The sequence below is a fragment of the Chiloscyllium plagiosum genome, chromosome 32 (genome assembly GCF_004010195.1).
Source record: "Chiloscyllium plagiosum isolate BGI_BamShark_2017 chromosome 32, ASM401019v2, whole genome shotgun sequence".
Taxonomy (NCBI): Eukaryota; Metazoa; Chordata; class Chondrichthyes; order Orectolobiformes; family Hemiscylliidae; genus Chiloscyllium; species Chiloscyllium plagiosum.
In genome coordinates, this window is record NC_057741.1 from 20429907 (window position 1) to 20445279 (window position 15373).

General features: G+C 37.8%; 1 protein-coding gene and 1 long non-coding RNA gene across 7 annotated transcripts in view; one reads left to right on the top strand and one right to left on the bottom strand.

The window, feature by feature from the left end:
• Nucleotides 1–15373, bottom strand: part of abhd18 (abhydrolase domain containing 18) — a 96417-nt gene that overhangs the window by 45508 nt on the left and 35536 nt on the right. For 3 of the 4 annotated variants that reach the window (XR_006309064.1, XM_043674179.1, XM_043674178.1), the window contains 3 exons: nucleotides 10593–10693; nucleotides 5823–5901; nucleotides 3528–3612 (listed from right to left, as the gene is read on the bottom strand). Coding sequence is in view for 3 of the 4 variants with exons in the window: in XM_043674179.1 (XP_043530114.1) it covers nucleotides 3528–3612; nucleotides 5823–5901; nucleotides 10593–10693 (265 nt within the window). In the remaining variant the exon portion in view is untranslated. Of the gene's footprint in view, nucleotides 1–3527; nucleotides 3613–5822; nucleotides 5902–10592; nucleotides 10694–15373 lie in introns of those variants that run through there. The other variant, XM_043674180.1, reaches the window with a different exon arrangement.
• On the top strand, nucleotides 2281–11199 carry LOC122539390. Of its 3 annotated transcripts, XR_006309067.1 has the most exons (4): nucleotides 2281–2626; nucleotides 4621–4902; nucleotides 5457–5537; nucleotides 11029–11199. It is a non-coding gene; the product is annotated as an uncharacterized LOC122539390 (long non-coding RNA). The 3 variants fall into 3 exon arrangements; XR_006309066.1 differs by lacking the exon at nucleotides 11029–11199 and having other exon boundaries at nucleotides 2282–2626; nucleotides 5457–5811; XR_006309065.1 differs by lacking the exon at nucleotides 5457–5537 and having other exon boundaries at nucleotides 2283–2626.

Consider the following 15373-nt stretch of genomic DNA (forward strand, 5'->3'; position numbering starts at 1 on the left):
GTGGGCGCGAGTCTTGCACCTCCTGCGGTTGCAGGGGAAGGTGCCGGGAGTGGAGGTTGGGTTGGTGGGGGGTGTGGATCTGACGAGGAAGTCCCGGAGGGAGTGGTCTTTACGGAATGCTGATAAGGGAGAGAAGGGAAATATATCCTTGGTGGTGGGGTCCGTTTGGAGGTGGCGGAAATGACGGCGGATGATGCGCTGTACATGGAGATTGGTGGGGTGGTAGGTGAGGACCAGTGGGGTTCTGTCCTGGTGGCGGTTGGAGGGGCGGGGCTCAAGGGCGTAGGAGTGGGAAGTGGAAGGGATGCGGTGGAGGGCATCGTCGACCACGTCAGGGGGGAAATTGCGGTCCTTGAAGAGGAGGCAACGTACAACCCAGATGGCTTATGCCTGAAACGTCGATTCTCCTGTTCCCTGGATGCTGCCTGACCTGCTGCGCTTTTCCAGCAACACATTTTCAGCCCATATCCCTCTAAACCTATCCTATTCATTCACCCATCCAGATGCCTTTTAAATGCTAGAATTGTACCAGCTTTCACCACTTCCTCTACCAGCTCATTCCATACATGCACCACCCTCTGCATGAAAAGGTTGCCCCTTACATCCCTTTTATATTTTTCCTCTATCACCCTAAACCTGTGCCCTCTAGTTCTGGACTTCCCCACCCCAGGGAAAAGACTTTGTCTATTTATCCTGTCCATGCCCCTCATGGTTTTATTAAACTCTATAAAGTCATCTCTTAACTTCCGACACTCAAGGGAAAACAGCCTATTCAGTCTCTCCCTATCACTCAAATCCTCCAACCCTGGCAACATCCTTGTAAACCTTTTCTGAACCCTTCCAAGTTTCACAACATCCTTCCGATAGGGAGGAGACTAGAATTGAATGCAATATTCCAAAAGTGGCCGAACCAATGTCCTATACAGCAACATGACCTCCCACTCCTATACTCAATGCTCTAACCAATAAATGAAAGCATACCTTCTTCACTATCCTATCTACCTGTAAACTCTACTTTCAAGGAACTATGAACCTGCACTCCAAGGACATTACCATTAAATGTATAGTGGAGGAGTCCAGAACCAGGGGTCGGAATTTACAGATCAGGGGTAAACCTTTTAGGACGGAAATGAGGAGAAATTTCTTCACCTCGAGAATGGGGAGCTGATGGAATTCACTACCACAAAGTTGTTGAGGCAAAATCATTATATTGTTTTATGTTTTCCAGAGGGAGTTAGATAAAGCTGCTGTAGCTAAGGGGATAAAGGGATATAAGGGAAGCCAGGATTAGAGTATTGAGATTGATGATCAACCATGATAATATTGAATTGCAAAGCAGGCTCAAGGTGTTGAATGGGCTACTCCTGCTTCTATTGTCTATGTTTCTATATTAAACATGCTTCACTATTTTTCAGTTGTTTTACCCATTAGCAGATTTTCCCAGTTTATTGTGCACAGTCTCTGTCTTATCTCATTAAAGTCAGCCATATCAAAATCTAAAATTCTAATAGCTGGTTCATGCTTTTCAATTTCAAAGGCTACATTGAGCTTAATCACGTTATAATCACTACTTGATAAATGTTCACAAACAATTAGGTTACTAATTAAATCTGGCTCATTATTAAATCCAATATTGTTTGTTTCCTCACTGCATCCAGGAAAAAATGCTATAGGAAACTATCCCGGATGCACTCCAGAAATTCAGTACCTTTCTGTGCCTGACTGACTCTCCCAATCTTGGTTAAAGTTAAAATCCACACCCTTCATAATTCTGTCTTTGCTACACTCTTGCCTAATTCTATATTTATACTATCTAGCACTCCAGAGCTGCTACCAGGGTCTATACACATCTTGGACATCTGCATACTTAAAGCTGCAGGGTACATCAATTCATATCAAATCTGCTACAAGCAGCAAGATCATTAATATCAAAACAGATCATTTAACCAGCTGAATTTTTTTTTAAAATGAAGTACTCAGACTTAATGGAAGCAAGGAAGAAATTGGCAAAAGGTTCAAAGCCTAGCCAATGGAAAACATTTCTCCTCAAACTTGATAATGAGAAGCTATCTGGATCTTCAAAAATAGCTAACACTACCAAATGTTGATTATCTTGTTTATTATATTTAAAACAAAACTGCACCTGCCTGCTTCACTCAATTCTCAAGCCAATATAAACATATTGAAGGTTATTGTAAGGCACAGACACATGATCAAATACTCCACGGAGCACTGTGGCTCCCACACTGTGCTGAAAAACAGACTGAAATGTGCTGGAACTGAATGTTATTTAGATAACCCAGAGTTTTGGTCAATTGCTTTCAAGGTCATAAAGAGGTTTAGAATTCAGGAGTTTTACTTATTTACTACTGTGCACAGTCAAAAGAATAAATAGATTAAGAGTTCAAGTTAGCCCAATGCAAAACATAATCACTTGACTGCTGTGACACTGCCTCGTTCCTTGGAGAAACCAACTTCAGAGACATTGTTCAGCCTTCATTCAAGTATCTAACGTTCCTACTCTCTGATGGCCAAGTAATGCACTGGCAATGACCTGGAGACAAATACCGATACTTTTGCATCATCTGAGAAACACTTATGCAAGAAAGAGTCAAGTGAACTGAAGGTAACAAATTCTAGAAAGAATGCAAATAAAAGTAATGTTAATTCATCACAGTACAAACAGGAGTTTTTTTTTATAAGGAATAGGTTTGACACTGTTTATTCTATCCTTCATGCATTTGTCACTATTTTCCTCATTATTTCTTATATATTCTTCAATGCATACTGACTGTAATTAAGCTTAATCAATAGTCTGAAGGAGATGAATTTTATTAATTTATATAATAATTAATTTCTGCATTTTCGCCAACTCAGTTCGTTCAGGTAGTGAGTGATTCATATGTTCAATATCTAATCTCATTAGTGGTATGTTTGCAATTGCACCCAACGCCCCTGGTTTCTGAGGGAAGGGGAAGAGTTGTAAAAGTGCAAAGTTATCACTTTTATTTACTATTTAGTGAATCCCAATGGAAATGCAGATATGTATATCTAAAAGTCCATGTGCAGATAGGATTGGGCTATGTTTATCTAATGAGTGCTTGAAAGGTGAACAAAACTTGAGGAAAAACTACTCGCTATCATGTTGTCAGATTATCACCTTTCAGGGATCAAGCCCAAAGTCAGGGCGAGCTCTTCCACTACAGGAGGCAGCTGTTGCATTTGAAGTTAGTTTTAGAAATCATGTTAAATTTTGTAATTTGAAAATAAGATGTTCATTAATCTGATGATTAAAGAAAAATTATTATAAAAAGAACTTAAAAAGGCATCCAAAAATAGATTTTCAATTTTGCTTTTAATCAAAAAGACTATACTTTCCATTGCTGTTTCTGGAAAATTCTTGGAAAAACGTTTTCCATACTAAGTGAAATTCGAAGCTCTCACATAAAATACTGAGTATAGGACAGCAACAGTTCTTATGATCACAAAAGGTACGAAGGCTACACAAAAGGTACACAAAAGGATATAATAAGGATTTTCCAGTAGAAGTGATCCCATGCATGCTTCCTTTATCATCGGACGAGCCATCAATGTACGTCTTCGCCAGTAAAACTAGACATAGTTTTAAAGAAAATGGAATACTTAATATATGAAAAGATCACATTTTTAAACCCACTGACACCATCTTTCAAGTTGCTTGATTCAAGTAAAAAATATATACTGCACCCAGATTTATAAGTATTTATTTTGTAGCCAAACACAAGTTTCCTTCTCTCTCTCTGAAAAACACACTTCTGGAGTTTTTGCAGATACATATAGATTTACTGCAAGTCAGTAGTAACTGAACAAAAATTGCACCTTTTCTTATGACATGAATATGATATAAATACTGCACTCTAGCAATGTTCCAACTTCCAGTCCTGAATCCAGAGCTGAATCCAGATAGTGATGAATCTGACCAACAGCCAAAACAATCACCATAAATGAATGAATATTTTAAGAAATTTAAGCACAAGGACTTGAGCGATGGCAACTTTAACAAGATGATAGAGTTTAATAAAGCATTCACCTGAACTGTGTTTATTCAGCAGCCCTACAAAGCATTAATTGGAAAGAGGCATTAAGAAAAATAATTAAGTGCAAGATTTTGGCAAAAGGGATTAGAACCAATGACAAATTGTGAATTTAGTATTTGGCTATGATCTTTTACAAACTCACCAATAAAAAAAACTTTCAGTATTTGGTAGAAACAGCCCAAATGGAGGTAAAAATTCAGAAAGTTCTGGAGGTACTGTTAGCAGGTTTTATGTTCTGTCTAAATGTATATATTCTCCAGGCGGGGGGTCATAAAATTATCAATCTGGAATTGGAATCCTGTCTAACGTTTCCTTTTGCTAGATCCAGTATGTTTACAATAACTGTAGAAACGCAATCAAATCACTGCTCTGGTGAAGGTCAGTTACAACCATGAATCATGGCTTGGGTTTCCTGGTATCAACTAGGCAATGTATTCACTGTTTTTTGGAGAAACAGGTAATTATATAAGGAATTGAGAACTTTTGTTTTGTTGAGACATTTAAACCAATTTTTACAAAAGATGTTTACTTTTTTTTAAACTAGAGTGAGGTTCCGAAGGCAAATGACATTCTCCAGCATCTCACTCAAATGACCATGAACGTGTTGCAGAGGGGTATCAAAACAAGGCTAATCTGATCTTCAAACATTTGCGATAACTGGTGTTACACTCAAGGACCTTGATCCAAAAGCAGCAAGAGATGGAGAGAGAAATAAAGAGCAAAGGGAGGGCCAAGCTAATGTATCATGCCTCCTCACAGTGAAGTAATCCACTGGAATGTTCCATCAAGAATTATACATGAATGATAAGAATTGTTACAACATGAGGTAAACCCCTCTACTAATTTAAACCCGCAACACAAAAGATTTATCCCGTGCAGTAATCTGTGAAAATTCGAGAGGCTGTGCACTACTTAAAGTCAAAATTAACAAGTTTATTTCTTAAAGTATAACAGAAAATAATTAACTAACAACTATTTACAAGTCCTTCCTCTAACCTATCTTTTACCTTCCCCTTCTACAATACTAATCTGATAAAAGTCCCCATTCAGATTTAGAAAACAAAATCTCAAAACAAGGTAGCTTTCAGTTTTCTCTGTATTCTTGTCTTCTTTTTGGGGGTTCTGCTTTGCAGGTTACTCCTCGATAAAGATACCTTTTAAGAGAGCTATTTTTCTGGGGAGCATGCAGATGTCGTTGGCTTGGCAGTTCTCCACTCAACTGTTCAATTTTCCCTGATCTTATACCCCCAAAGCATCAGATTGTGTCACTGACTTTTAAGATTGTCAATATACTAAATTCAAACTGGACTGGAGTTTGGTATTGTTCGGGGTATAATGTAAACTGATTGGCCTAGTTCAAATCTGTTTTGTCGTTTCCAGGCAACCAACTACCCGATCTACCCCCAGCAGCTGGAGCACAAGTTACGTTGTATCTTTTTTCAGAACACATGGTGCAGTCAGGTAGTTTTTGCTAGATTTTAACTCTCTTAAAAGGTCCAGTATACTCACATCTTCATAACAGCATTAAGAGAACACATGAAATCATATTCCAGAAAAGACGATGCATTTTGATAAGAGACAATAACTGAAACAAAGTGTTGGAAATAAATAATGCTGTGAATATAAAATGACCCCATCACAATTTTAAATTTACTTTAACACTGCCAAGTATTTATGAAATCAAGCTACACTATGCTGATTCATTTGAAGATTGAAATAAATTTTACTGCTGTTCTCTCCACTTACATGATCTCCAGTGCCAGCTAGATGGACACATACAGGTCGGTATTTACTCTTCCATTCTTTTGGTACTATGAATTGAAACCTGCAGCAATGGCATGTGAATAACTTCATGTTGCTAGCTGTACAATAATCTGACAATCATAAATCCAAAATACACGAACCTGGACTAAAAAAACACCTGTTTTATAATTAATATCTCAACAAAATAAATGCAAATTTTATTATCTGTTCATGGTGTGAATAAATACAATGAATAGCTCTATCTCTAATTAGAATGACTGACAGCAGGACCTGTCATGACACAACAGCTAGGATTTTACCAGCTAGTTAAGAGTAATTGAGAGACGGGAGGGGTATTAAAGTGGGTCAGAAACTAACCAGAACAAGCAATAACACACTCACCCCTCCACAGAATATTCCAAAGATAGAAACTGTATTGTTTGAACAAATTTGCCTATTAATAGCCCGAGCATGATAATGGACTTGTCTACCTGGCATTCGCATGATAAAAGAAGTTCTTACTGGTCCTTCAAGGGCATCTCAAAGATCGATGAAGTCCCCTCTGTGGTCCTACTGTTTACCCAATCATAGCTTAGAGACATGGTTGGTCCCAGCAATGGGACCCAGAGTGCCCCAGTAAAATTCTGGCCAAATGTGCTTTTGATATCCTATTTATCACGTTCCATAAATTTCTATTTGGTCTTAAATAAGTGTATTTTTTTCTTGGCAAAAGTGAGGACTGCAGATGCTGGAAACCAGAGTCTAGATTAGTGTGGTGCTGGAAAAACACAGCAGATCAGGCAGCATCCAAGGCCTGTACTTTTCCAGCACCACTCTAATCTGGACCCTGTATTTTTTTTCTTTCCCATGCATAAAAGTGCCAAGAATCAGACAATGCCAAATATTAGAATTCAGAGAATATTTTGTTTCATAAAGCTCCTTTTAAGCACAGGGAGATGTTTCAGCATGTTGAAGGAACTATGCATGTAGTAAGTGCTAAATAAATTAAGCCAAATCTTGCATTCTTTCAGTAGAAACCTTTTCCTCTGTACCCCATATTAATCCATAGCAATCACCAGGAAATGATCTTTTTTGGGATATTCATGATTTTTCTTGAACCCACATCCAAAAAGATTGGCACATTCGAACAGACATCAACCCCAACTGAAATTACAAATCAGGTCTTTTGATCTGCATTGTCCTGTTCTATACCAAAGTTGCATTTATCCATTGGACCATCTGTAAGCTATTTCATTTTAATTATCAGATGTGAAAGACCATAAATGATTGGCAATAGAAAATTCTTTTTTTTAAAATTGACTGTTGGTTGGTTTGCGAAGCAATAATGTTAACTACCTCAGTAAACTATTACTAATACTAACCAAAACTATTACCTGCACTATATTTTGCTTAGCTGAGACTACAACACAGTGTGAAATAAAGTGTAACTAAACACACAATTTGTTTTTACTACACTGAATTGGCAAATCTTTAGACCTTCAAATGAAGTCCTATAGTTGAGGAAAATTTAGCATGTCATCTTATGAGTAACCTGGCAAATGAAAGGATTTGGTTATAGTCATCACAATAACCTTTGGGGTAAAAATTGTTCTTGCCTCCTGAAAATGTAAGGTACATTTAAATCTTGCATTTGAAACTGATACTTAACGCTGGGTGATAGCCATTAAACATGGTCAGATGAGATTAAGCACAGATTAATAAAACTATATAGTAGTTCATAAAGTATTAGGGATGTTCTTTCTCTTGCAAAAGAGAGCGAGCAAGCATATGCACAGGTATGTACATGTTTACTCGTAACATACAGATAAATATTTGGTTTCATCTCATGATTAAGGTTTAAGTTTATCTTTTATTTAGGTATGACTTTGGCATTGTATTACAGCATGAAATAATGAAATGGATAAGATTATTCATTCCCAGAATGCCTTAGTGTTTAACACAGCAAATCACAATTGAGCTGACTGTGCTGTTTGTTTTGAGCTGAGTAAAGGATGTGTGATTCCTGCCTGTTGAACTGACCTTATGAAAACATTGTGAAATGAAACAGCCATGGTAGTGACACAAACGAGTCCATAATGGTAAACAAGTCTGGTGTTTTAAAGGAACTACATAATTTCGGGTGTACTTTTCATAATAAGACAGTGCCACAATGAATCACCTAGGATGTTATTCATAATTGGAAATTAATAAAATTCTTATGTTTTTCGATCTAAACAAAATGTTTATGGTTGTGTCGCGTATCCAAAGTGAAAAAAAATGGAATTCTTGAGCTTATTTTTATTAATGCTTTGTACTTGGAAACACTGAATGCATCGAGACTTGGTCACACAGAGGAAAAGTTTAAAGACAAAATGATAGGTTATCAGACTTGAATGTTCTTATCAGGCCTACTACACTTAAAGATCAACATATGCTTCATTACCCTCATGTATTTATCCAGATTCCCTCTGAATGCATCAACATTATTTGCCTCAAAAATTAAGTGGTAGTGAGTTCAATATTCTCATTATTCTTCAGATTTCTTGAATTCCTTACTGAACCTATAAGTGACCATTTTCTTTTTAATATTCTCAGTTTTTGAACGTCTAAGTAGAAACATTCTGTGTCTACCCTACAAATCCCTTCACAATTTTAGAGGCCTCGACTAGGTCAACTCTTAATCTTCTTGGAGAATGAATGCTATCCTAATCAGTCTTTCAGTTAGTTGCACCCTCTGAGTTCTGATATTATGCATATAAATCGGTTTTGCATTTTCTATGCACCTCTATACCCTTTTAATAATATGGACAGTACTCCAATGGACATCTAACCAAGGTTATATACATGTTAAACATAACTTGACTGTTTTTAAATTTTGTAACTATATAAATGAAACCCAGTGAATTGTTTGTATGCTTTACAGCTTTGTTAACCTGCACTGCTCTGTTGCATGATGTGAATCTGTACATCTAGATTCCTGTGCCTCTAAATTCTTATAGATGTGTATTTTCAAAAGGAGTAGACAGTAACTTTACTCTCACCAAAATGCAAGTTCGCATGAGTAAACTTAAAATCATTTACCATCTTCCCGTCCATCCTGCAAATTTGTCAATGTTTCTATCAAGGCATTCCTCAGTATTAAATATAACCCTAAGTTTGTTATCTACAAGTTAATATTACACTTCATAAACCAAATAATTTATGCCAATTGTAAACAATGCTTCCAATCCTAAACAAGAACCAATCCTGATCAGATGTGCCAATGGGCTGAGGAATAGTAGATGAAGTTTAATTTAGATAAATGTGAAGTGCTGCATTTTGGAAAGACAAATCAGATTAGGACTGATATCTAATGGTAAGGCCATAGGGAGTGTTCCTGAACAAAGAGACCTTGAAGTGCAGGTTCACAGTTCCTTGAAAGTAGAGTCGCAGGTACATAGGATCGTGAAGGCAGCGTTTGATATGTTTTCCTTTATTGGACAGAGCAATGAGCATACGAGTTGGGAACTGATGTTGCGGCTGTACAGGACGTCGGTTAGACCACTTTTGGAAGACTGTGTGCAATTCTGATCTCCCTCCTATCAGAAGGATGTTGTGAAACATGAAAGGGTTCAGAAACGATTTACAAGAATATTTCCAGGTAGGAGGTTTTGAGCAACAGGGAGAGGCTGAATAGGCTGGGACTGCTTTCCCTGGAGTGTCAAAGGCTGAGTATAAAGGGTTTAAAAAATCATGACGGGCATGGATAGGGTGTGGGAGTCCAGAACTAGAGGCATAGGTTTTGGGTGAGAGGGGAATAATTTAAAAAAGACTTAAGGGGCAACATATTCATGCAGAGAGTGGTGCATGTATGGAATGAGCTGCCAAAGGAAGTGGAGGAGACTAGCACAATTACAACAGTTAAAAGGCAGCTGGATGGGTACATGAACAGGAAGGGTTTCGAGGGATATGGTCCAAGTGCTGGCAAATTGGACTAGATTTGTTTAGGATATCTGGTTGGCATGGATGAGTTGGACCGAAGGGTCTATTTCCGTGCTGTACATCGGACCACTGCATATTAATAGATTTGAATCAGCGTCCTTATTATTGCTGGATGTCGGTCAAAAGCAATAACTTAATATTGACTAAGGACTACTTTACATTCCTCTTCTAAAGGCTGTCCATCACAGTAAAAAAGAAATCAATAACCAAAAAGAATGGTCTCCCTGAAGGCAGTAAATGTTAGCTTTGCCCAATAGCTTCTATCACCACATCACAATATCATGCTACAGAGCTATTTCGGTTGAGGAGTCTAATCACAGGAGAATTTTGCTCAATCTATACTTAGCCACAGAGTACTCTTTCCCCTTTTACGTGTTAAATGTAAGCTCTCTTAAAAAAAGTTACACTGAAGAATTAAGATATAAAGTAGTCACGTGACACAATATATTAATTTACTGATGTACCACCTTTCAAAAAGAGATTATCCTACAATGTTTGGCAACACTAACTTTTGATCTTGACCAAACTATGAAGACCAATGCAATAGGAAAAAAAGACTAAGAAAGGAGAAAAAAAAGCAGTCACAATTCATATTTGCATCTATGTCATTGTAATCATGCAAATTAACATAAATTCACTTATAGAAATAACCATTCAGAGAATCCATTCAGGAATATAATTTTTATATTCCAAATAGATTCAGCAATTATTTTCAATAAGGTAAAAATTTACATTTCAGAAAAAAAAGTGCAAACATGCTGAGGATTCAATTGAATGCCTTCACTTCCTTACCTTGCTTTAATCGATTCAGCCGGCATTATCCCTGGTAGATAATGGTCCAGTGGGGACACAAAATGTCCATCCATGATCTGACAATCAGTTTGCTCCTCAATCTGCAACAAACAGCTTTTGGTTACATTTTAATGCAGAAGGAACAGAAAGAAGCTATTTCTTTGATTATTTAGAATGAATACTTTCTCACTTCTAAGGCTAGACCACACCAAACACATGGACCCAGGTTTGCTAGTAACAGCAAAAGACTGGAATTTGCCATTCAACTCTTCAGCAACTGCCCACAATTTCTCTTGGGCTTATCAGTGTAACTTTGTTTAATATGTAATCTGATCCAGCACAGCACCCTCCACAGGATACCTGCGACATCTACGAGCAGGTCAAGAAACACCTCCTTTTACCATTAATATTAAAACTTATTTCTCTTTCTTTGCAGGAATTAAGTTTGGCAAAGACACATGGGATTAATAAAGAGACTCAAAAGATTAGTAAAAAATATAAGCTTCATTTCCGTGTTCAACACCAATTAACTTGTGAAGGAACAAGACTCAACTTGTGAAATTAAAACTGAGGTCTAGACAGGATGTGAAGTGATAATTGTAATTTAATGTACCATTAAAAAATCACTTAAATATGAATAGACCTGCCTTAGTATTTGACTGGAATATCTTTGTTAGTAAACCCTGAATTTCCAAATGGCAGTGGGACACTGGAAGGATCAGTGCTAGGACCCAAGCTATTCACAACATACATTAATGACTTGGATGAGGTAACTAAACGTAATATCTCCAAATTTGTAGATGACACAAAGCTTGGATAAAAAATGAGGAAGATGCAGAGATGTTTCAGTGTGATTGTGACAAGCTGAATGAGTGCTTTAGCTGAGTAAATATAAATTGAAAAAGGAATTGTACAATGAGACTTGGTAGTCCTTGTACCCCAGACACTGAAAGTAAGTATGCAGGTGAAGCAGGCAGTCAAGGTGGTAAATGGTATGTTGGGGGCATTCATAACAAGAAGATTTGAGTACAGGAGCAGGAGGTCTTGTTGCAATTATACAGAGCCTTGATGCTATCCCTGGTAGATAATGGTCCAGTGGGGACACAAAGTGCCCATCCATGATCTGACAATCAGCTTGCTCCTCGATCTGCAACAGACAGCTTTTGATTACATTTTAATGCAGAAGGAACAGAAAGAAGCTATTTAGAATGAATACTTTCTCACTTCTAAGGCTATACCACACCAAACACATAGACCCTGGTTTGCTAGTAACAGCAAAAGACTGGAATTTGTTGACGGCGGTGAACCCTTCTGCTAATTAAACCAAACACCCAGAAAAGCTCACCTCCCCCGTAATCTATTAAAATAGGAGTGACAGAGAACTCACAAGTTCCACTATTAAAGAAAATAATATCAATTTATTCTTTAACTCTGAAAGTGAACATTAAACAACAACTATTCACAACTCTACGCCCCACTTTCTGTTAGCTGATTATCTGCCTCCAACTCTATAGCAATATGTTGCTCCAATAAAACACTGATTAAAATTACATCAATTTAATTCCTAAATCATACAGTGACTGTTGTCTTCAGTGTCTGTCTTTTTCTGGCTGAAGATTTCCCTGGGTTGTTTTCTTTCTTTCTATTGCGAATATGTTTCACATGAACAGGTACCTTTGATAGACAGTGTTTCCTAATTTCTTGGATCTGTGTTGATGGCAGTTGCTCTGTCTGATTTTCAAAATGCCTGCCATTTTTATATCCTCAACATTGAATTGTCTCATTGCTTCAATGTTGGCAATACAATAAATGCAAACTCTATTGGATTTAAGTATCTTGGGGCATAATTTAAATTGATTGGTTAAATTCAAATTGTTGTCAAAACAGCAACCAATTCAGGTATCCATTTCACAGCCAAATGTTATATATTTTCAGTTTTCCAGTACTCTCTGAGATTGTTATTTAGTCATACGACAAGTGGTTGTCAGCTCTCAGTGCAGAACAGCATTCACGCTCTCTTAAAGGTACAATACAGACCTTCAACTTCATAACAGTGCAACCACATCTAGAATACTGTGTGCAGTTTTGGTCTCCTTATCTGAAGAAGGATGTTCTTGACATATAGGGATTGCAGCAAAGTTTAACTAGACTGTTTCCTGGGATGGCAAGACTGATGTACAAGGAGAGGATAAATCGGTTAAGATTTTATTCACTAGAGCTCAGAAGAACGAAAAGGTATTGCATAGAAAGCTATAAAATTCCAACAGGATTAGACAGGGTTGATGCTGGAAGGATGTCCTCGATGACAGATGAGTCCAGAACTAGGGTTTACAGTCTAATCATTTAGGATTGAGATGAGGAGAAATAGCTTCACCCAGAGAGTGGGGAGCCTGTGGTATTTGGTACCAAGGAAAACAGTTGAGGACAAACATCGTACAGTTTCAAGAAGGGATCAAGAAATATGAGGGAACAGGTTATTGAATTATTGAACCACAAATATAATGATTGGCAAAACTGGCTCAAAAGTCCTGCTTCTTCTATTTTCTGTTTCTCTGAAAGCATGGATGCCAAAAATTGAAGAGTTTCTCCATTGCAATGAGTAATTTTAGCATCCCCTTATTTTGTCCAAATTTTGCACAGTTAATAAGTACTTCTGACTCAAGATGTCAGACAATCTTTCTCAGCCTTAAGTACATTCAATGATGGAGTATTCTAAAATTCAATACCCTTTTGAGTAAAGAAATTTCTTCTCAGTCCTGAACCATCTGTTACTTATTCTGAGAGTAGATTCTCTAGCTGGTATCAGGATGGGGAGGGGAGCACCCTATAATTGTCGTAACTTTTTATTTGTCCTCAAATTAGGGTGTAGGTTTGCTCACTGAGCTGTAGGTTTGATATCCAGAAGTTTCATTACCTGAACAGGTAACATCATCAGTGGCGACCTCCAAGTGAAGCAAAGCTGTTGTCTCCTGCTTTCTATTTATATGTTTTTTTGTCCTGAATGGGGTTCCTGGGGTTTATGGTGATGTCATTTCCTGTTCGTTTTCTGAGGGATTGACAGATGGCATCTAGATCTATGTGCTTGTTTATGGCGTTTTGGTTGGAGTGCCAGGCCTCTAGGAATTCTCTGGCATGTCTTTGCTTAGCCTGTCCCAGGATAGATGTGTTGTCCCAGTCGAAATGGTGGGTTTTCTTTCCTCCATGTGTAGGGCTACGAGGGAGAGAGGGTCGTGTCTTTTTGTGGCTAGCTGGTGTTCGTTGTTCTTGAGGAATCTGCGCACTGTATTTTTTTTTGAGTATCCGTTCTTCTTGAATACGTTGTATAGGTGGTTCTCCTCTGTTTTCCGAAGTTCGTCTGTGCTGCAGTGTGTGGTGGCTCGTTGGAATGGTGTTCTGATACAGTTTCGTTTGTGTGTGTGGGGATGATTGCTGGTGTAGTTAAGTATTTGGTCAGTGTTTGTTGGTTTTCTGTATACGCAGGTTGGTAGTTCTCCGTTGTCCTTTCTTTCGACTGTGACGTCCAGGAATGCGAGTTTGTTGTCGGTTTCTTCCTCCTTGGTGAACTTTATGCCTGTGAGGGTGTTGTTGATGATGTTAAATGTCTCTTCTATCTTGTTTCGTTTTGTGATGACAAAGGTGTCATCTACGTAGCAGACCCAGATTTTTTGTCTGCTGGTTGGTAGGGCTGTTTGTTCTAGTCTTTGCATTACTGCTTCTGCTATGAATCCTGATAGCGGAGATCCCATGGGTGTGCAGTTGGTTTGTTCACAAACCTTGCAAAAAATTCCTTTGCAATACAAGCCAACATGTTATTTGCTCGTCCGATTTGTTTGCTGTTTAACCACACACCAATTTTTTTCTATCCTTGTATGAGTACATCCAAGTCCGAGTAACATTATTAGAAGTTTCACGTTTATTAAAAAACATTCTAATTTTCTATTCTTATAACTTCATACCTCCCAACATTGTATGCAAACTGTCATCATGTTGTCCACTCATTTATTTCTCTCTCTTTCCAATTGTCTTGTATCTTCCTCTCAGTTTGCATTCCCTCCCAATTTTATACTGTCACTAAAGATAGATATATTAATTTTTGTCCCTGTGTCAAAGGCGTTAATTACAGTGATAAGTGGATGAGGCCCTAACACTTATCCTTGCAGAACTCTACCAGTTACATCCTGCCAACTAATTCATTACACTTTCTATGGTTTCTGTCAAGACATTTTCTTTCTCACTGCATTGATTCTATATCATGACCATTCCAATGCTTCTGATGTGCCTCCTTTCTCCCACAACTGAAGATTTCCTCAAATGTCTGTCAGGGCACAACTTTTTTTTTTTGAGGTCTCCTTACAATTTTCTCAAAGGTTACATTTTGTTGTCTGGGAGCTGCTTCTGGTTCAGAGCTTTTCATTCTCAGTAACTCACTTATTAGGTTTCGCTGTCACATGGTAATATTACCTTCTATGAGTGTTAACATTTGGATATTTGGACTCACACAAAAGGAAAATTAGAAGAATTCATCAACATCCTCAATAATAATCAAGTGTAATAAACTTAAAGCCACAACACACCAGGAAAGCATTCGTTTCCTGGACACCATGGTATTTAAACTGGCATGTGACAAAGCAGAAGTCAGTGCAAGATTTCTTCCTACCAAAATAACTGACACATTTCTACACACAAAAGCCATCAGCCCAACCACATCTCCCAGATTGGTGAGGTCATACTTAATGAGCTTCTATCGCATGTCACAAAGCTGGAATATTTTAATCAAGGAG